Genomic DNA, 23316 nt, shown 5'->3' with positions numbered 1-23316 from the left:
CAAATTAGTGTAATTGGGATATCAATCCCTTAAATATTTGTCTTTATGCTAGAAGCATTCAAATTATCCTCTTATAGCTATTTTGAAATATATGATAGATTATTGTAAACAATGGGCACCCTACTGATTTGTCAAACACTAGGTCTTCTTTCTTCTATCAAACTGTATATTTGTACCCATTAATCAAACTCCCTTCATCCCCTTCACCACCCCACCCTTCCCAGCCTCTGGCAACCATCAGTCTACTTTCTACCCTGAAGATTCGCTGTTTTAGCTTTCACATGTGAGTGAGAACATGAGATATTTGTCTTTCTGTGCTTGGCTTATTTCATTTAACGTAATGACCTCCATTTCCATATTGCTCCAAATAACAGGATTTCATTCTTTTTTATGGCTGAATAATCTCACATTGTGTGTGTGTGTGTATATATATGTGTGTGTGTGTGTATATATATGCTACATTTTCTTTATCCATTCATCCATTGATGGACACTTAAGTTGATTATATATTTTGGCTATTACTAATAGTGCCATAATAAAAACATAGGAGTGCAGATATCTCTTTGATATATTTATTTCCCTTCTTTTGGATCTGTATACCTAGTAGTGGATTGCTGGATTATACAGTAGTTCTCTTTTTAGTTTTTAATAACCTCCAGACAGTTTTCCGTGGTAGCTGTACTAATTTACATTTCTACCAGTAGTGTTTATGAGGGTTCCCCTTTCTCCACATCCTCACCACTTAACCTGTCATTCCCTTTTTGTTAAAAGCCATTTTAACTTGGGTGAGATGATAACGTTGTGGTTTTGATTTACATTGCTCTGATGATTAATGCTGTTGAGCATTTTTTTATATACCTGCTGGCCATTTGTATGTCTTTTGGGAAATGTCTATTCAGATTTTCTGCCCATTTTTAAATCTGATTTTTTAATATTTTCCTATTGAGTTGCTTGAGCTTCTTATATATCCTGGTTGTTAATCCCTTGTAAAATGGGTAGTTTGCAAATATTTTCTCCTGTTCTGTGGGTTGTCTCTTTACTTTGTTGATTGGTTCCTTTGTTATGCAGAAGCTTCTTAGTTTGATATAATCCTATTCATTTATTTTTGATTTTGTTGTTTGTGTTTTTTTGAGGTCTTACTAAAAATTTTTTGCCCCAACCAATGTCCTGGAAATTTTCCCCAGTGCTTTCTTGTAGTAGTTTCATAGTTTCAAGTCTCATATTTAAGTCTTTAATCCACTTTGATTTGATTTTTGTGTATGGTGGGGTAGTGGGATCTAGTTTGTTTTTTCTGCAATGGTTATCCAGTTTTCCCAGAACCATTTATTGGAGAGGCTACCCTTTCTCTATTGTATATTCTTGGCATCTTTGTTGAAAATGATTTATCTGTAAATGCATGGATTTATATCTGGATTCTCTATTCTGTTCCATTGGTCTATGTGTCTATTTATGCTGCAATCCCGTTGATTTGGTTATTACAGCTTTGTAGTCTATTTTGAAGTCAGATAATGTGATTCTTCCAATTTTGTTCTTTTTGCTCAGGATTGCTTTGGCCATCCTGGGTCTTTTGTGTTCCGTATAAATTTTGGAGTTGCTTTTTCTGTTTCTGTGAAGAATGCCATTGGTATTTTGATAGGGAGTGCATTGAATCTGTCCATTGCTTTCAGTAGAATTGTCATTTTAACAATATTAATTCTTCCAGTTCATGGGCATGGAATATCCAGTTTTTGGTAAACTCTTCATTAGTACTTTATACTTGTCCTTGTGTAGATCTTGTACTTCTTAGGTTAAATTGATTCCTAGGTATTTTATATTCTTCTTTTTTTTTGAGACATAGTCTCACTTAATCACCCACGCTGGAGTGTAGTGACACAATCTTGGCTCATCTCCGCCTCACCTCCCAAGTTCAAGCTCTTCTCGTGCCTCAGCCTCCTGAGTAGCTGGGATTACAGGCATGTGCCACATGCGAGGCTAATTTTTGTATTTTTAGTAGAGACAGGATGTTGCCATATTGGCCAGGTTGATCTCAAACTCCTGGCCTCAAGTGATCTGCCTGCCTTGGGCTCCCAAAGTACTGGGATTATAGGCTTGAGCCACTGCACCTGGCCTATTTTATATTCTTTGTAGGTCTTTTAAATAGGATTTTTTTTTCTTAATTTCTTTTTCAGATTCACTGTTGGTATATATGATAGCAGCTGATTTTTGTATGCTGACTTTATGTCCTGCAACTTTTTTGTTTTTGAGACAGGGTCTTGCTCTGTCATTCAGGCTGGAGTAAAGTAGCACAGTCATAGCTCACTATAACCGCGTGCTCCTGGGCTCAAGCAATCCTCCTGCCTCAGCCTCCTGAGTAGCTAGGACTACAAGTGTTCACTAGCACACGTGGCTAATTTTTAGAATTTTCTGTAGAGACAGGGTCTCATTATGTTGCCCAGCTGGTCTTAAACTCCTAGGCTCAAGCATTCCTCCTGCCTCAGCCTCCCAAAGTGCTGGGATTACAGGTGTGAGCTACTGTGCTTGGTTATATCCTGCAACTTTACTGAACTTTTTTATCAGCTCCAAGAGTTTTTTGGTGGTCTTTAGATTTTTCTAAGATTATGTCAGCTATCAATAGTGCTAATTTGACTTCTTCCTTTCCAGTTTGGATGCCCTTTATTTCCTTCTCTTGCCTGGTTGCTCTAGGCAGGACTTGCAGTATTATGTTGAATAAAATGGTAAAAATGATCATCCTTGTCTTGTTCCTGATCTTAAAGAAAAGACTTCCTTTTTTTTTTTGTGACAGTCTTGCTCTGTCACCCAGGCTGAACTGCAGTGGCACGATCTCAGCTCACTGCAAGCTCTGCCTTGCTGGTTCGTGCCATTCTCCTGCCTTAGCCTCCTGAGTAGCTGGGACTATAGGTGTCCGCCACTACACCCAGCTAATTTTTTGTATTTTGAGTGGAGACAGGGTTTCACCGTGTTAGCCAGGATGGTCTCGATCTCCTGACCTCGTGATCCACCTGCCACGGCTTTCCAAAGTGTTAGGATTACAGGTGTGAGCCACCACACCTGGCCTAAGACTTTCTTTTTTTTTTTTTTTTTGGTATGATATTAGCTGTGAATCTGTTTTATATGGCTTTTATTGTATTGAGGTATGTACCTTCCATATCCAGTGTATTGAGGGTTTTTGTCATAAAGGGATGTTAAATTTTATCAAATGCTTTTTTCAGCAACTGTTGAAATAATTGGGTAGTTTTTTTCTTGGTATCACATTTCTTGATTAGCATATACTGAAGCATCTTGCATCCCTGGATGACTCTTACTTAATCATGGTAAATGATCTTTTTAATGTGGTACTATCGAATTTGGTTTGTTACTATTTAATTTGGTTTGTTACTATTCAGTTGAAGATTTTTGCATCTGTTATCATCAGTGATATTGATCTGTAGTTTTTTTGTTGTGGCCTTGCCTGGTTTTGGTATCAGAATAATGCTGGTTTTGTAGAATGGGTTTGAAAGCATTCCTCCTCCTTCAATTTTTTTGAAGAGTTTGAGTAAAATTAGCATTCATTCTTTAAATGTTGGGTAGAATTTAGTAATGAAGTTGTCAAGTCCTGGGCTTTGCTTTACTTTTAATTATGACTCTGATCTCATTACTTATTAGTTTGTTGAGATTTTTTATCCCTTCCTGGTTCAGTCTTGGTAGGTTGTGTGTGTCTAGGAATTTATCCATTTGTAGGTTTTCCAAATTTTTTTGTATATAGCTGTTCATAATAGTTTCTAATTCTTCTTTGTATTTCTGTGGTCTCAGATGTTATGTGTCCTGTTTTGTTTCTGATTTTATGTATTTGGATCATCTTTCTTTTTTCTTAGCCTGGGTAAAGGTGTGTCAATTTTGTTTACCTTTCCTGAAAATTTTCCATTTCCTTGATCTTAATATTGTTTTTTTAAGTCTCGATTTCATTGATATCTGCTCTGATCTTTATTATTTCTTTCCTTCTAATAATTTTGGGTTTGGTTTGTTCCTGCTTTTCTAGTTCCTTGGGGTATATAATTAATTGGTTTATTTGGAGTCTTTCTACTTTTTTGATATTTTCGCTATGAATTTCCCTCTTAGTATGCTTTTGCCGTGTCTCACAGATTTTGGTATGCTGTATTTCCATTTTTATTTGTTTCAATGCATTTTTAAAATTTTTTCTTATTTTCTTTATTGGCCTATTCATTATACAGTAGCATGTTATTTAATCTCTATCTGTTTGTGTATTTTCCAAGGTTTCTTGTATTGATTCCTAGTTTTATTCCATCGTGGTCTGAAAAGAAACTTGGTATTTTTTTTTTTTTTTTTTTACTATAAATCATACCATTCAGTGATTTATTGAGACTTGTTTTGTGGACTAACACGGTCTATCCTGGATATATGCTGGATATCCATATGCTGATGAAAATAATGAAAATAATGTGTATTTTGCAGCAGCTGGGTGAAACGTTCTGTAAATGTCAGTTAGGTTTATTTGGTTTAGTTTGTAGTTAAATTCTGATGTTTATTTTTTGGTTTTCTGTCTGCATGATCTGTCAGAGTAGATAGTATTTGCTTTAGATCTATAAACACTTGCTTTATACACTTGGGAACTCAGGTGTTACATGTATACATATTTATAATAGTTATATTCTCTTGCTAGATTGACCCCTTTATCATTATGTAGTGACCTTCTCTGTTTGTTTTTATAGTCTTTGATTTGTAGTCTGTTTTATCTGATACAAGGATAGGTACTCCTGTTTTTTTTTTTGTTTTTTTGTTTTTGTTTTTTTTTTGGTTTCCAGTTGCACGGAATATCTTCTTCCACCCTTTCCCTTTTGGTCTATATATCTTTATAGGTGAAGTGGACTATTTGTAGGCACCATATTGTGGGGTTTTATATCCTTATGAACTGAGAGACTCTATGCCTTTTAATTGAAGAATTGAGCCCGTTTACATTCAGTGTTATTATTGATAAGTGAGGACTTATTACTGCCATTTTGTTGCTTGTTTTCTGGTTGTTTTGTAATTGGTCTCTTCCTTTCTTACAGTCTTCCTTTGTTGTTAAGAAATTTTCTCAGTTAGTATGTTTTAATTTGTTATTGTTTTATTTTTAGTGAATCTATTACAGGTTTTTGCATTGCACTTACCATGAAGCTTACAAAATATATACATATAACATGTTATTATAAAGAGACAACAACTTAGATTATAAAGAGAAGAATAGAAGCAAAGTAAAAAACTCTATGCTTTAACTTTTTACCCCCTATATTTTGACTTTCTGTTTTGTCAATATGCGTATTTCTTATATTGTCTGTTTCAGCAATATACAAATAATATTGGTATTATTATTTGTCTTTTGGGCTTTATGCCAGAGTTATGAGCAGACTGCATACCACAGTGACAATATTATTCTGAGTTTGTTTGTATATTTACTTTTACCAGTGGATTTTAGACCTTAAAATGTTTTGGTTTTGCACATTAGTGTTTTTTTCTGTTCAGATTGAAGAACTGCCCTTAGCATTTCTTGTAAGACAGGTCTTGTGTCCACTTCTCTCAGCTTTTGTATGGGAAAGACTTTACTTCTCCTTCATATTTGAAGGATAGCTTTGCTGGAGAGAGTATTCTTGAGTGGCCTTTTTTTTTTTTCTTTTAGAATTTGAAAATTTTATCCCACTCCCTCCTGGCCTGTATGGTTTCTGTTGAGAACCCCGTTGCTAGATGAATTGAAGCACCTTTATATTTTGTTTGCTTATTTTTACCTTACTGCCTTTAGGATCCTCTCTTTGTCTTTAACTTTTGAGAGTTTGATTATTATATGACTTGGAGTAGTTTTCTTTGGGTAGTTTTATTTTTTTAGGTTGTTGCCTTTGGCATAAAGACAGGCAATTCACTTTCATCTATTAATATTATATTTAGCCATCCTACTAAACTTTTCTATTATCACTAATAATTTGTTTTTTTTCTTGAGTGGGTGTGTTTTTATCAAAATGACCATATGAGGTATAAATAATGTTAGTTTTATTTCCTCCTTTATAATCCTTTTGACTCTAATTTATTTTTCTTGTCTTAGTTCCTGGCTAAGACCCTCCAGTAAAACCATTTACAACTTAAAAGGGAATGCCTTTTACCATTTCTCCATTTAGGCTGATGTTTACTCCAGCTTTTTTATTTTTAATGTTCTGTTATTAATTAGCGTGTTTATTATGAAAGTATATTAAATTTTTTCAATTCCTTTTTCTGCCTCTATTGAGGTGATCTTCTGTATTTTCTTCCTGTTATAGGTTAATACATTTAATTATGTTTGGATTTTTCTAATATTAAATTATTCTTCCAAACCTGGGATAAGCCCACTTGGTCAGGGTGTATTCTCTTTTTATGTACTGTTGGGTTAAATGTAGTAGTATTCTGTTTAGTTTTTGCATTTAAATTTTTGAATGAAATGTATCTTAATTTTTCCTCTTGAGTAATGGCTTTGAGTCGTTTTAGTATTAAGGTTATCCTGGCTTCATGAAATGAGTTGGAATTTTCTCTTATTTTTATTGTCTTGAAGAATTCGTATAAAATTAAGGTGATATATTTCTTCAAAATTTTTGTAGAATTGACCTGTATATCCATGTAGGCCTGGTATTTTCTTTGTGAGAATGTTTTAAAATACTGCTTCAGTTCAATAGGTAAGGGACTATTGTGGTTCTTTATTTCTTCTTGAGTTTGTTCTGGTAAGATGTATTTTTTAAAAAGATTTCTTCATTTCAGCTTAAATTTTCAAAATCATTTCATATGGTGGTTATTAATAGTCTTTTGTTTTTAATCTTATTTTATTTTCAGTTATATTTCTGATTCCTAGATTTCTCACTTGCATGTTTGTGTGATAGTGGTTTTATGTATTATATTAGCCTACCACTCTTTATTATTTCATACTTTTATTAGGGTAGGAACCTGGCTAATCTTGTTTCTCCTTTTTGCCACCTTCAGTCCTTCCTGTAAATTGACTTAAACTGAATCTTTCTGAACCACTGTTTTGATTATTTTATTTCTGTATTCAAAATGTCTTACTCTTTGGGTAAACTCCTAATTCCTCAAGGCCAGTGACTTAACAAGGTAAAGAATAACCCCCACTGTGACTATAACCACACTAGTACAAATGACCAATGTGCTCATTGTCTCTTGAACAACAAGCACATCAAACATCTTAATTTGTTCTTTTGTTCAAACTGTTCTCACTTTTTAAAATGAATTTACTTCTCTATTCTCTGGCTCCTACCAAGCTTTCAAACCCCTATTAAAATTTCACATTTGTAAAAAAACGTTCTCTGATACTCCAGTATAAAATGATTTTTTCCTTTACTATTTTATTTTTCTGGTGTTCATCCCTTTTTTCTGTGTATCTTTCTTTATAGAGTCTTCATGAGCAAAACATTTATATTTCTTTTCAGTATCACTTTCTTGTGGGAAAGCTACTGTTACAATCTCAAACTTTTTCCTTGACTATTAAAAAAATTAAAAATTTATGAATTTATATTGCAGTAGCTATGACTCAATGAAGATTGACAATAATTTTTTTGTGTTTAACTTAATATATATATTTTGTATACTTTAAGTTCTGGGATACATGTGCAGAATGTGCAGGTTTGTTACACAGGTATACATGTGCCATGGTGGTTTACTGCACTCATCAACCCATCATCTACATTAGGTATTTCTCCTAATGCTATCCCTCCCCTAGCCCCCCACCCGCCTCCCTGTGCCCATATGTTCTCATTGTTCAACTCCCACTTACGAGTGAGAACATGCGGTGTTTGGTTTTCTATTCCTCAATGTTCTTACTGAGTGGTTCGCACTCAGTGGTTCTCAGTGTTCAACTCCCACTTACGAGTGAGAACATGCAGTGTTTGGTTTTCTATTCCTGTGTTAGTTTAGTGAGAATTCCTGTGTTAGTTTACTGAGAATGATGGTTTCCACCTTCCTCCAGGTCCCCACAAAGGACATGAACTCATCCTTTTTTATGGCTGCATAGTAGTCCATGGTATGTAAGTGGTCTAACATTGATGGACATTTGGGTTGGTTCCACTATTGTGAATAGTGCTGCAATAAACATATGTGTGCATGTGTCTTTATAGTAATGATTTGTAATGCTTTGGGTATATACCCAGTAATGGGATTGGTGAGTCAAATGGTATTTCTAGTTCCAGATCCTTGAGGAATTGCCACACTGTCTTCCACAATGGTTGAAGTAATTTACACTCCCACCAACAATGTAAAAGCTTTCCTATTTCTCCACATCCTCTGCAGTATCTGTTGTTTCCTGACTTTTTAAATGATCACCATTCTAACTGGCGTGAGATGGTATCTCATTGTGGTTTTGATTTGCATGTCTCTAATGACCAGTGATGATGAGCTTTCTTTCATATGTTTGTTGGCCACATAAATGTCTTCTTTTGAAAAGTGTCTGTTCATATACTTCGTCCACTTTCTGATGGGGTTGTTTTTTTCTTCTACATTTGTTTAAGTTCCTTGTATATTCTGGATATTAGCCCTTTTTCAGATGGATAGATTGCAAAAATTTTCTTCCATTCTGTAGGTTGCCCGTTCAGTCCAATGATGGTTTCTTTTGCTATGCAGAAGCTCTTCAGTTTAGTTGGATCCCCATTTGTCAATTTTGTTTTTTGCTGCAATTCCTTTTGGTGTTTTAGTCATGAAGTCTGCCCATGCCTATGTCCTGAATGGTATTGCCTAGGTTTTCTTCTAGGGTTTTTATGGTTTTAGGTCTTGCTCTTAAAATTTTAATCCGTCTTGAGTTAATTTTTGTATATGGTGTAAGGAAGGGGTCCAGTTTCAGTTTTCTGCATATGGCTAGCCAGCTTTCCCAACATAATTTATTAAATAGGGAATCCTTTCTCCTTGCTTGTTTTTTGATTGACTATAATCTATATAGGTAGTACTTTAAGCTATTTTTGTATTATCCCTCCAGACATCTACTCTTCTTTTGTATAAGCTTTGAAAAGAAATTATTCTCTAGTCTGGGGATTACAAAATCAAATGCCTTCAGTATCAGGTTGTCATCATGAATGTGTGAATTGGATTGTGTGTAAGAAATAGGGAGTAGAAGTGTCCTGATTAACTAAAGACTATATATCCTGGCAAAGGAATGCAAACCAAACTCTTAAGGTTCTGGGTCAGTCCTCCTTGAGACCCTGTGCTCTAGCCTCATTTCTATTGAACTCTACTGCTTTATTTTAAAATATCTTAAAAGTGAGAGTTAAAGTAGGACACTTAGGATAAGCTAAAGATTTTTAAAGTTGAGAACTACCTAAATAGTTCATACTGCAATAGATTTTTTGTGACATGAGTTAAAGTTCTTTCAAATAGAACTTTATTTGACTATATATAAGATTATTTTTATGTGAGATTTATGAGGACAAGGACCACATCTTTCTTATTCACTATTCAGCATTTATTACAATGTCCGGCACATAGTCGTTGCTCAGTAAGTATTATTTGAACGAATGAATGAATGGCTATGCACTTAAAATTTTTTTTTTCTGTTTTTTATTAATTTTGTACTATGTATAGCATAACCACTTGATGGCACTAAACTCATTTTAAAACTTGAAGACAATATTCTCATACCCTTGTACATTGTAACTTTTCTTCTCACACACACATACAAAATGAGCTTTAATATATCATGGACAGTGTAAATTATTATTGACATCAAAAAACCTAGTAACCACAAGAATTTTTTCTACTTCTTAAAATCCTAAAATAATGGATTACAGATTCGAAGTCCTTAGATTATAGAAATGTTTGATAATATTTTTTTGCTGTAGCCTCACTGCCTAGTTTAGCATTGGGCATATATTATATATCTTCAAGGTGTCTTGATTTTGAAAGAATGTGTTAATAAGTATAAATTGTAACTTCTAACTTTACTCCTCCCACTCTGCTATCCTCAGATTATTTCATCTTAGATAATTTTGACCTAAGATAAGGGAGTACTAAGTGTTACAGTGTTTTAGTTAACCACATTTATGAAGTCCTCTTTCATCATTAAAGTTTTCATCCAAATTTACTAAAAAACTGTGATTCAGGTCAAAATATTTACTCGTTTAAGTCAGCAGCAATGTTAATTGGATTCTGGATCTATTACTACTTTTTCCTAATTTATCAATTTTAAGACAGTTTTGAATACAAAATACTTAAAGAGAAGAATTATAGAAGCATGGTGATGTTATTATAGTTATTGAGAAGTAGGAGTACGAGACTGTTCTGTAATGGAGAGTGCAGTCTTATCAAGGAATTTCTCAAATATACTTCAGTCAGCAGTTCAGGAACTGGTAGATAGTCATAAGACCTTAAAAACCTCTACCAACATGAGAAATAGAGAACTATAAGAATTAAAGAAGGAAAATAACTGAATTTTTTTCTTCTGAAATCAGGCAGGATAAAAATAGATAATTTACTAAAATGTAAAATCATAAGCTAATTAGCATTATTGGAAAGACTAATTACAATATAGTAGCATAATACTGTAGTAGGACTAAGCTGTAATTTAAAAAATTATTCAGCTCTATGATTAACCTTGCTGGTGTTCACACTGATCATCTGAGGGTCTTTCCAGCTTCATGATCAGTACTGTAGGTGCTTAGGCAGTGTGGAAGAAACTGCTGTTCATAAAGTGGTTTATAATCTTGTTGGAGAGACCACATGTATGTGCAGAGGCAGCGTAGCATGATGGCTACGTACACAAATTCTAGAACCAGATTGGCTGTGTGCCCCTGGGCACTTAACTTCTGTGCCTCAGCTTCTATAAATTTAAAATGAAGATGATAATATTACTCCTTCTTCATAAGTCGTTGAGAGGATTAAAAGAAATAATACATGTGAAGTGCCTAGAAAAGTAACTGGCACATAGTAAATGCTATCTAAATGTTTTTTCCTTTGGCTAGAATGTAAGGTCCAGATAATTTGTTAAATGAACAATTAACAGCTAGATGATAGCAATGTAAAGACTGTACATGATTGAGTGAAAAAAATATGTGGACATTATATACCCTGTTTGGGAATTCAAATGAGGGTAGAAACTAATGTGAGTTGTTTCAGAATTTCTCTAAAATCACATAGGTGACTTGAAGCTTATGCTCAGTAGTAAAATATGAATTGAATTTGAATAGGTAGAAATGAGTCTAGGAGGAAATGAATAGGAGAGGAGGACAAGCTCTGTTGGCTTAATCAGCTATGTTTTCGATCAGGATGATTGGTTTTGTTACCCTAACGGGATTGGTTTTTGGTAATGAGTTCATTGAGTTCATTTGGTTTCCTAGAATCTTCAACTCCAGAATTGCAGCAAATTTCTGAAAATAGATTAAGATAGACATTAAACATATTTATTCTGTTTATGCTGAGACTTTATAAAATATAATTTGAAAACTGTTCATGTTTTGGGATCATTGTCACCGGTTAAAAACCATTTTTTATTTTTTTTAAACACATTGATATCTTCACTTTTATATTTTCTAGGTAATTAATAATGCTTGTGCTACTCAAGCCATAGTGAGTGTGTTACTGAACTGTACCCACCAGGATGTCCATTTAGGCGAGACATTATCAGAGTTTAAAGAATTTTCACAAAGTTTTGATGCAGCTGTGAGTACAACCTTCTTATTCCTAAAATGTCATATTTGTGAAAGTTTGTGTATTAATAGGCTACTTTAAAAAATTATTTTAGATGAAAGGCTTGGCACTGAGCAATTCAGATGTGATTCGACAAGTACACAACAGTTTCGCCAGGTAAAGAGACTTTATGTTAAATAAATACTGTTTCTTTCTTTGCTTCTTTGAGTCTCACTATTTTTTTATCTACTATAGACAGCAAATGTTTGAATTTGATACGAAGACATCAGCAAAAGAAGAAGATGCTTTTCATTTTGTCAGTTATGTTCCTGTTAATGGAAGACTGTATGAATTAGATGGATTAAGAGAAGGACCGATTGATTTAGGTAATGCAGTTCCTGTTCCTGATGTTTCACTTTTGACAGAGGAAAATCTGTTGGGTATTCACCCTCATTTTAGTCACAGTGCTGCTTAAATTTTCAAGGTAAAAGTGACTATGAGGCAACATAAAATAATGAAGGCCTTAAGCTCTTCAGTATGTTATATTAATATACAGGAAGGACATGTTGACTACCATAGTTCATTTGAGGCCTTTGAGTTTTTCCCAAGTAAAATTAGTTTTTAACCTATAGGTTACATAATTTATATTTTATTTTCCATTTAGCATTTAAAAACTACCCTTAGTGAACTTAAATAGTTATTCTTGTCATTTTTAACCCATTCATAAAGGATAGCAAACATTTCTTGTCATCTGTATTGAAGTATTTTCATTTGGAAGTGTATAATTTATTGTTTTGCAATCAAGAAAATATTTTTCTTAAAAGTTCTCTATTTAAATAGTGCATGAATGTGTTATCCTTTGTGCCAAAGCATAGATTTGTTCTGATCCCACCCCATCTCTAATGCTGAGCAAAAAATGATAAACACTTATCAAGGTTGAGGGTACAATCTGTGGCTCTGAAAGATTACTGAAATAATAGGTTCACAAAATAATTTTAACTCCTTATTTTGACTTCATTAAATTTTGTTTTTCTTTTTTTAATATTAGGTTTGAAGTCCAACACAACTTCTTTTAGTTGAATCTAATGTTACAGGCTATTCATAAAACTGTTCGATTTTAAAACTGTTTTAGATTTTAAAAAAATTAACATGGGTTCATTTTGTTTGTACTTTTTGCCATTCCATATGCGTGGAACCAATCAATAGTTTATCTAATGCAGATTTACATGCTGCCTCTATATTTAAAAGTGCTTACTTTTCTATGTCTGTTATAAAAATTTATTTATGGAATTGAAACAACATAATTATACTAAGAAGAGTTTTACTGCTCTAAATTTGTTAAAGTATTTGTAGAAAAATATTTGGGGCCAAACTTTTGCATGTTAAAGTTGATTGTTCTTATTTTTATTTGTGTTAACTGTTTTAAAATTTCTTTCTAGGTGCATGCAATCAAGATGATTGGATCAGTGCAGTAAGGCCTGTCATAGAAAAAAGGATACAAAAGTAAATGCTCAGCTAATCTTATTGGCATAATATTCTGTTTTTTAAGTATTTTTTAAACTTGTATTTTATTGTTATTTTAGCAGTGTGCATTGAACATCTACTTTTTTTTTTTTTTTTTTTTAATTTTTTGTAGAGACGGGTTTTCACCATGTTGCCCAGGCTGGTCTCAGACTCCTGAGCTCAAGCCATCCGCATGCCTCGACCTCCCAAAGTGGTAGGATTACAGGCGTGAGCCACTGTGCCCAGCCAAACATCTACTTTTGATTGGGTTAATGCGTTTAAGAAGTCTATTTCAGAAAATCTCTAAATTTCATGTAGTAGTATGTCATCTTGTCTTTAGAGAAGTTGAACATGCAGATTTCCATTAAGTTAAATAATTATTTATTTATTTATTTTATTTATTGAGACAGTATCTCACTCGGTTGCCCAGGCTGGAGGGCAGTGGTGCAATCTCGGCTTACTGCAACCTCTGCCTCCTGGGTTCAAGCGATTCTCGTGTCTCAGCATCCCGAGTAGCTGGGATTATGGGCACATGCCACCACACCCAGCTAATTTTTGTATTTTCAGTAGAGATGGGGTTTCACCATGTTGTCCAGGCTTGTCTCAAACTCCTGACCTCAAGTGATCTGCCAGCCTTGGCCTCCCAAAGTGCTGGGATTACAGGCATGAGCCACTGTGCCCGGCTAGATATTTTGTACTGTTGGATAATTGTACAGCTATTTTATAGAGTTTTGGTTTTGAGGGTTTATTTTTAATATTAAGCTCTTTATTTTTGGGTAATTATATATTCAATTTCAGATAATTATATACATTCAGTTGTAAGAAATAATACAGAGACATCATGTGTATTTTTTATCTTTCAATGGCAACATCTTGCAAAACTACAGTATAATATCACAGCCAAGATACTGGCATTGATGTAGTCAAGATACAGAAAATTTGCTCTCCACAAAGATCCCTTATGTTGTTCTTTTTAGGCACAAACACTTGTCTCCCCTACTGCCTTTCCCTTTCCTTCACTCCTTAATCCCTAATTCTATAATTTTTGTGATTTAAAGAAAGCTATATATGAATTTTACAATATGTAACCTTTTTGCCTTAGCTTTTTCACTCGGTTTAATTCTCTGGAGATTCATCCAAGTTATTAAGTGTATCAGTAGTTCATTTTTTATTCGTAAATGGTATTCTGTGATATGGATATACCATTTTTTTGCCTGTTCATCCATTGAAGGACATCTGGATTGTTTTCTATTTTTTGGCTACTGCGAATAAAACTACAATAAATGTTTTTGTGCAGATTTTTTGTGACTACAGGTTTTCATTTCTCTGGGATAAATGCCTATGAGTGTCATTGCTGGGTTGCATGGTAAATGGGTATTTATTTTTTTAAGGAACTACCAAACTCTTTTCCAGAGTGACTGTATCATTTTATATTTTACCAGCAATATATTAATGGTCTAGTTCCTCTGCATCCTTTTTAGGATTTGGTGTTATCACCATTTTTATTTTAACCATTCTGACAGATGTATAGTGATACTTCATTGTGGTTTTAATCTGCATTTCCCCAATGACTAATGACGTTGAAAATCTTTTTGTGCCTTTAGCTCATTTTCTGATTGGATTGTTTTTTTGACTCTTGAGCCTGAAGTTCTTTACGTAATTTAGATACTAATCCTTCATCAAACACATTGCCTGCAAATATTCTTTCCCAGTCTGTAGCCCATCCCCTCGTACTCCCAAAATGGTCTTTCACAGAGCAAAAGGTCTTAATCATGATGAAGTACAGTTTATCAATATTTCACACAATGAATTGTGTTTTTGTTGTCAAGTCTAAGAATTCTTTGTCTCGATGTAGAGACCATATATTTTTTTCCTGTGTTATTTTCTTAAAAGTTTATAGTTTAATGTTTTACATGTAAGTGTATGATGTATTTTGAGTTAATTTTTGTATATGGTATGACATTTAGGTCAAGGGTCTTTTTTTTTCTTTTTGCCTGTACATATTCAATTACTCAGGCACCAGTGGTTGAAAAGGCTATCCTTCCTCCACTGAATTCCTCCTACACCTTTGCAAAAATGGAGCATATTTGTGTGGGTCTATTTCTGGGCTCACTGTTCTGTCCATTGTTCCATTTATCTGTTCCTCTGCCAGTACTACGTTGTGTAGATTACTGTAAGTCTTGAAATCAGGTAGATGGATGCCTTTCATTGTATTCTTCTTTACAAAATTGTTTTAACTATTATAGTTCCTCTGCCTTCCCATATAAATTTTATTATAATCTCTATATCTATAAAAGTAAGACTTTGGATCTTTTGTTTTTTTTTCATACTTTAAGTTCTAGGGTACATATGCACAACATGCAGGTTTATTAGATATGTATACATGTGCCATGTTGGTGTGCTGCACCCATTAATTCGTCATTTACATTAGGTATATCTCCTAATGCTATCCCTCCCCCCTACCCCATCCCCATAATAGGCCCTGGTGTGTGATGTTCCCCTTCCTGTGTCGAAGCAATCTCATTGTTCAGTTCCCACCTATGAGTGAGAACATGCGGTATTTGGTTTTCTGTTCTTGCGATAGTGTGCTGAGAATCATGGTTTCCAGCTGCATCCATGTCCCTACAAAGGACGCAAGCTCATCCTTTTTTATGGCTGCGTAGTATTCCATGGTGTATATGTGCCACATTTTCTTAATCCAGTCCGTCACTGATGGACATTTGGGTTGATTCCACGTCTTTGCTATTGTGAATAGTGCTGCAATAAACATACGTGTGTATGTGTCTTTATAGCAGCATGATTTATAATCCTTTGGGTATATCCCCAGTAATGGGATGGCTGGGTCAAATGGTATTTCTAGTTCTAGATCCTTGAGGAATCGCCACACTGTTTTCCACAATGGTTGAACTAGTTTACAGTCCCACCAACAGTGTAAAAGTGTTCCTATTTCTCTATATCCTCTCCAGCACCTGTTGTTTCCTGACATATTAATGATTCCCATTCTAACTGGTGTGAGATGGTATCTCATTGTGGTTTTGATTTGCATTTTTCTGATGGCCAGTGATGATGAGCATTTTTTCATGTGTCTGTTGGCTGTATGAATGTCTTTTGAGAAGTGTCTGTTCATATCCTTTGCCCACTTTTCGATGGGGTTGTTTGTTTTTTTCTTGTAAATTTGTTAGAGTTCTTTGTAGGTTCTGGATATTAGCCCTTTGTCAGATGAGTAGATTGCAAAAATTTTCTCCCATTCTGTAGGTTGCCTGTTCACTCTGATAATAGTTTCTTTTGCTGTGCAGAAGCCCTTTAGTTTAATTAGATCCCATTTGTAAATTTTGGCTTTTGTTGCCATTGCTTTTGGTGTTTTAGACATGAAGTCCTTGTCCAGGCCTATGTGCTGAATGGTATTACCTAGGTTTTCTTCTAGGGTTTTTATGGTTTTAGGTCTGACATTTAAGTGTCTGATCCATCGTGAATTAATTTTCGTATAAGGAGTAAGGAAAGGATCCAGTTTCAGCTTTCTACTTATGGCTAGCCAGTTTTCCCAGCACCATTTATTAAATGGGGAATCCTTTCCCCATTTCTTGTTTTTGTCAGGTCTGTCAAAGATCAGATGGCTGTAGATGTGTGGTATTATGTCTGAGGGCTCTGTTCTTTTCCATTCGTCTATATCTCTGTTTTGGTAGCACTACCATGCTGTTTTGGTTACAATAGCCTTGTAGTATAGTTTGAAGTCAGGTAGCGTGATGCCTCCAGCTTTGTTCTTTTGGCTTAGGATTGTCTTGGCAATGCGGGCTCTTTTTTGGTTCCATATGAACTTTAAAGCAGTTTTTTCCAATTCTGTGAAGAAAGTCATTGGTAGCTTAATGGGGATGGCATTGAATCTATAAATTACCTTGGGCAGCATGGCCATTTTCACAATATTGATTCTTCCTATCCATGAGCATGGTATGTTCTGCCGTTTGTTTGTGTCGTCTTTGATTTCACTGAGCAGTGGTTTGTAGTTCTCCTTGAAGAGGTCCTTTACATCCCTTGTAAGTTGGATTCCTAGGTATTTTATTCTCTTTGAAGCTATTGTGAATGGGAGTTCATTCACGATTTGGCTCTCTGTTTGTCTGTTACTGGTGTATAAGAATGCTTGTGATTTTTGCACATTGATTTTGTATCCTGAGACTTTGCTGAAGTTGCTTATCAGCTTAAGGAGATTTTGGGCTGAGACGATGGGGTTTGCTAAATATACAATCATGTCATCTGCAAACAGGGACAATTTGACTTCTTCTTTTCCTAACTGAATACCCTTTATTTCTTTCTCTTCCCTGGTTGCCCTAGCCAGAACTTCCAACACTATATTGAGTAAGAGTGGTGAGAGAGGGCATCCCTGTCTTGTGCCAGTTTTCAAAGGGAATTTGTCCAGTTTTTGCCCATTCAGTATGATATTGGCTGTGTGTTTGTCATAAATAGCTCTTATTATTTTGAGATACGTTCCTACAATACCGAATTTGTTGAGAATTTTTAGCATGAAGGGCTGTTGAATTTTGTCAGAGGCCTTTTCTGCATCTATTGAGATAATCATGTGGTTTTTTGTCTTTGGTTCTGTTTATGTGCTCGAGTACGTTTATTGATTTGCGTATGTTGAACCAGCCTTGCATCCCAGGGATGAAGCCCACTGGATCATGGTGGATAAGCTTTTTGATGTGCTGCTAGATTCAGTTTGCCAGTATTTTATTGAGTATTTTTGTGTCGCTGTTCATCAGGGATATTGGTCTAAAATTCTTTTTTTTTATTGTGTCTCTGCCAGGCTTTGGTATCAGGATGATGTTGGCCTCATAAAATGAGTTAGGGAGGATTCCCTCTTTTTCTATTGATTGGAATAGTTTCAGAAGGAATGGTACCAGCTCTTCCTTGTACCTCGGTAGAATTTGGCTGTGAATCCATCTGGTCCTGGACTTTTTTTGGTTGGTAGGCTATTTATTATTGCCTCAATTTCAGAGCCTGCCATTGGTCTATTCAGGGATTCAACTTCTTCCTGGTTTAGTCTTGGGAGAGTGTAGGTGTCCCGGAAATTATCCATTTCTTCTAGGTTTTCTAGTTTATTTGCGTAGAGGTGTTTATAGTATTCTCTGATGGTAGTTTGTATTTCTGTGGGGTTGGTGGTGATATCCCCTTATCATTTTTTATTGTGTCTATTTGATTCTTCTCTCTTTTCTTCTTCGTTAGTCTTGCTAGGGGTCTATCAATTTTGTTGCTCTTTTCAGAAAACCAGCTCCTGGATTCATTGATTTTTTTGGAGGGTTTTTTGTGTCTCTATCTCCTTCAGTTCTGCTCTGATCTTAGTTACTTCTTGCCTTTTGCTAGCTTTTGAATGTGTTTGCTCTTGCTTCTCTAGTTCTTTTAATTGTGACATTAGGGTGTCAATTTTAGATCTTTCCTGCTTTCTCCTGTGGGTATTTAGTGCTATAAATTTCCCTCCACACACTGCTTTAAAAGTGTCCCAGAGATTCTGGTATGTTGTGTCTTTGTTCTCATTGGTTTCAAAGAACATCTTTATTTCTGCCTTCATTTCGTTATGTACCCAGTAGTCGTTCAGGAGCAGGTTGTTCAGTTTCCATGTAGTTGAGCGGTTTTGATTGAGTTTCTTAGTCCTGAGTTCTAGTTTGATTGCACTGTGGTCTGAGAGACAGTTTGTTATAATTTCTGTTCTTTTACATTTGCTGAGGAGTGCTTTACTTCCAACTATGTGGTCAATTTTGGAATAAGTGTGATGTGGTGCTGAGAAGAATGTATATTCTGTTGATTTGGGGCGGAGAGTTCTGTAGATGTCTAATAGGTACGCTTGGTGCAGAGTTGAGTTCAATTCTTGGATATCCTTGTTAACTTTCTGTCTCGTTTATCTGTCTAATGTTGACAGTGAGGTGTTAAAGTCTCCCATTATTATTGTATGGGAGTCTAAGTCTCTTTGTAAGTCTCTAAGGACTTGCTTTATGAATCTGGGTGCTCCTGTATTGGGTGCATATATATTTAGGATAGTTAGCTCTTCCTGATGAAGTGATCCCTTTACCATTATGTCATGGCCTTCTTTGTCTCTTTTGATCTTTGATGGTTTAAAATTCTGTTTTATCAGAGACTAGTATTGCAACCCCTGCTTTTTTTTGTTTTCCATTTTCTTGGTAGATCTTCCTTCATCCCTTTGTTTTGAGCCTATGTGTGTCTCTGCATGTGAGATGGGTCTCCTGAATACAGCACACTGATGTGTCTTGACTCTTTTCCCAATTTACCAGTCTGTGTCTTTTAATTGGACCATTTAGTCCATTTACACTTAAGGTTAATATTGTTATGTGTGAACTTGATCCTGTCATTATGATATTAGCTGGTTATTTTGCTCTCTAGTTGATGCAGTTTCTTCCTAGCATCGATGGACTTTACATTTTGACATGTTTTTGCAATGGCTGGGACCTGTTTTTCCTTTCCATGTTTAGTACTTCCTTCAGGATCTCTTGTAGGGCAGGCCTGGTGGTGACAAAATCTCTAAGCATTTGCTTGTCTGTAAAGGATTTTATTTCTCCTTCACTTATGAAACTTAGTTTGGCTGGATATGAATTTCTGAATGAAAATTCTTTTCTTTAAGAATGTTGAATATTGGCCCCCACTCTCTTCTGGCTTGGAGAGTTTCTGCCGAGAGATCTGCTGTTAGTATTATAGGCTTCCCTTTGTGTGTAACCCAACCTTTCTCTCTGGCTGCCCTAACATTTTTTTCCTTCATTTCAACTTTGGTGAATCTGATAATTATGTGTCTTGGAGTTGCTCTTCTTGAGGAGTATCTTTGTGGCGTTCTCTGTATTTCCTGAATTTGAATGTTGGCCTGCCTTACTAGGTTGGGGAAGTTCTCCTGGATGGTATCCTGCAGAGTGTTTTCCAACTTGGTTCCATTGTCCCCGTCACTTTCAGGCATACCAGTCAGATGTAGATTTGGTCGTTTCACATAATCCCATATTACTTGGAGGCTTTGTTCATTTCTTTTTCTCTTTTTTCTCTACTCTTCTCTTCTCGCTTCTTTTCATTCATTTGATCTTCAGTCACTGATACTCTTTCTTCCAGTTGATCGAGTCGGTTACTGAAGCTTGTGCATTTGTCACGTAGTTCTTGTGTTATGGCTTTCATCTCTATCAGTTCTTTTATGGTCTTCTCTGCATTGATTATTCTAGTTATCCATTCATCCATTCTTTTTTCAAGGTTTTTAGTTTCTTTGCACTGAGTACATAGTTCCTCCTTTAGCTCTGAGAAGTTTGGCGTGAAGCCTTCTCTCAACTCCTCAAAGTCATTCTCCCTCCAGCTTTGTTCCGTTGCTGGCGATGAGCTGCGTTCCTTTGGAGGGGGAGATGTGCTCTGATTTTTTGAATTCCCATCTTTTCTGCCCTGCTTTTTCCCCATCTTTGTGGTTTTTATCTGCCTTTGGTCTTTGATGATGGTGATGTACTGATGGGGTTTTGGTGTGGGTGTCATTTCTGTTTGTTAGTTTTCCTTGTAACAGTCAGGACCCTCAGCTGCAGGTCTGTTGGAGTTTGCTTGAGGTCCACTCCAGACCCTGTTTGCCTGGGTGTCAGCAGTGGAGGCTGCAGAAGATAGAATATTGCTGAACTGCGAGTGTTGCTGTCTGATTCTTGCTCTGGAAGCTTCGTCTCAGAGGTGTACCTAGCTGTGTGAGGTGTGATGTGTCGGTCTGCACCTACTGGGGGATGTCTCCCAGTTAGGCTACTGAGGGGTCAGGGACCCACTTGAGCAGGCAGTCTGTCCGTTCTCAGATCTCAGCCTCCGTGCTGGGAAAACCACTGCTCTCTTCAAAGCTGTCAGACAGGGACATTTACATCTGCAGAGGTTTCTGCTGCTTTTTGTTTAGCTATGTCCTGTCCCCAGAGGTGGAGTCTACAGAGGCAGGCAGGCCTCCTTGTGCTGTGGTGGGCACCCAATTTGAGCTTCCGAGAGGCTTTGTTTATCTACTTAAGCCTCCGAAATGGTGGGCGCCCCTCCCCCAGCCTCACTGCCGCCTTGCAGTTAGATCTCAGACTGCTGTGCTAGCTATGAGGAAGGCTCTGTGGGCATGGGACCCTCTGGGCCAGGTGTGGGATGTAATCTCCTGGTGTGCCATTTGCTAAGACCCTTGGTAAAGCACAGTATTAGGGTGGGAGTTACCTGATTTTCCAGGTGTTGTGTGTCTCAGTTTCCCTTGGCTAGGAAAAGGAATTCCCTTCCCCCTTGCACTTCCCAGGTGAGGCGATGCCTGGCCCTGCTTCAGCTCTTGCTGGTCAGGCTGCACCTGCTGACCAGCACCTACTGTCTGACATGCCTCAGTGAGATGAACCCGGTACCTCACTTGAAAATACAGAAATCACCCGTCTTCTGTGTCGCTCACGCTGGGAGCTGGAGGCTGGAGGTGTTCTATTCGTCCATCTTGGGTGCCCCCCTCAACTTTGGATCTTATTTAAAATTTCTGTGTGAGCTGGTTTTTATGGACATGGCTCTGACAGGGTAAATTGTGGGTGCCACCTCATTACTGCTAGATGGGAGTAGAAGTCCAACTTCCCTACTAGGCCTTCAGTGACAGCTGAAATGGAATAAGGCTTCTCGTTATTGCTGGGCAGAGATAGGAGTTCTAGCCCCCAGCAGGGTTTCTATTGATACCACTCTGGCTGAGAGGGGTAGAAGTGCCTTGCTATTGCTTTCCACTCATACTGAAGTGGGAGAGGCTGCTTTGCCACTGGATGGTAGTGGCAATTTTAGCTTCCCATTCTGTGTCCTCTGATACCACAAATGGGTGTTGTCATTACCACATGGCGGGGATGAAAATCCCCATTCCCTACCCAGCCTTTTTTAATACCAACCTAGGAGTCTTGTTATAGGTTGGAAACAAGGTTGGAAGTCCAGGCTCACTATTCTACTTTTACTGGTTTTGAGTAGGGGTGAGGTCACAGATTTTTTCAGTCATGTTTGGCTATAGTAGAATGATTATTGTCTAAAAGTTTTCTGTCTTCTGAGGCTGCACCTTTTCTATTTGGCTAGAGAGAGCAGACTTTTGTTGGGGCTTTTTTGTCTGTATCTGTTGGTATTTCTGGGTTGCTGGTTTCTTCAGCTCCAAGTCTGGGATATATGAGGCAGAAAAAAACCTCAGGGAATTCACTATTGTATCATTCTTGGTTCCTGAGTTCCCCACCTTGTCTGCCTTTTTCTATCTTTCAGAATGTTCTTGGTTGCTCTTTTTAAAAAACATATTATGTCCAGGGTTTTTAGTTGTACTTAATGGCAGGAATAGGGACACGAAGTCCCACAATCAGTGTTTTAAAAACATTTTTACATAGTTCAAAGCACTATAGTTATATTGGGCCATGTTCTTTTCAGTGAATAGAGCTGTGTATGAGAAACTCTTAGAGATAAACTAATGCAAAATGGGCTTACGTTTTCTACATTTTCTATATATTTTCATCTCAGTGCCATTTACATAGTGTTACAAATAATGCTTTTAATGTCAGTTGCTACCATGAACAAGCTTATGTTATGAAATGCTTCATTGATATCAGAGTAGTGAAAATCAAACATTTGGAAGTTTTACTATATGATATAATTATACATTATATTAATAAAATATGTTATATTTATTTACATATGATAAGATAAAATTTAAAATATGTAAATTAAAAATAGAAAGTTCATCATGACTTGGGAAAAATTATATAAAGGAGCATAGTTAATTCCAATCAAGATGCCAGTCTAATTAATTTAACAAATGTGGAGTATTCATTTGTGTTTTTCTGAGCTCTTAGGTTAATGAGTTGCCATATTTCTTATAAAGGTAGGGAAACTGATTAAAGTATTTTTTATTTCACATGTTTTAAGTGATACTAACATTATTTTAGAACATTTGAAAAACATTTGTGATTGATAAAATTTAACTAATTTTTTTTTTTTTTTTTTTTGCTATAGTTGTCTTTCCTATATGAAAGCTTTTTTTTTTGTTTGTTTGTTTGTTTGTTTGTTTGTTTTTTAAGAGACAGGGTATTGTTTTGTTACCCAGGCTGGAGTATAGTGCTCTATCATAGCTCACTGCAGCCTCCAACTTCTAAACTCAAAGGATCCTCCCCGTTTCTGAGCCTCCCAAGTAGCTGGGACCACAGATGCACACCTATGTGCCTGACACTTTTTAAAAGTGTCCATTTTTAT

General features: G+C 36.1%; 1 protein-coding gene across 16 annotated transcripts in view; it reads left to right on the top strand.

Moving 5' to 3' along the window:
- Nucleotides 1–23316, top strand: part of LOC105484634 (ubiquitin C-terminal hydrolase L5) — a 53054-nt gene that overhangs the window by 17769 nt on the left and 11969 nt on the right. For 9 of the 16 annotated variants that reach the window (XM_071077410.1, XM_011746460.3, XM_071077403.1 and 6 more), the window contains exons 4-7: nucleotides 11515–11640; nucleotides 11723–11784; nucleotides 11863–11993; nucleotides 13047–13110. In XM_071077410.1, the coding sequence (XP_070933511.1) occupies nucleotides 11515–11640; nucleotides 11723–11784; nucleotides 11863–11993; nucleotides 13047–13110 (383 nt within the window). Of the gene's footprint in view, nucleotides 1–11514; nucleotides 11641–11722; nucleotides 11785–11862; nucleotides 11994–13046; nucleotides 13111–13243; nucleotides 13325–23316 lie in introns of all 16 variants that reach the window. The other 7 variants (XM_024793722.2, XM_071077402.1, XM_024793720.2 and 4 more) reach the window with 1 other exon arrangement.

Source organism: Macaca nemestrina, chromosome 1 (assembly GCF_043159975.1).
Source record: "Macaca nemestrina isolate mMacNem1 chromosome 1, mMacNem.hap1, whole genome shotgun sequence".
NCBI lineage: Eukaryota > Metazoa > Chordata > Mammalia > Primates > Cercopithecidae > Macaca > Macaca nemestrina.
Note: the sequence above shows the minus strand (reverse complement) of the source record. Positions and strands in the feature narration are given on the sequence as shown.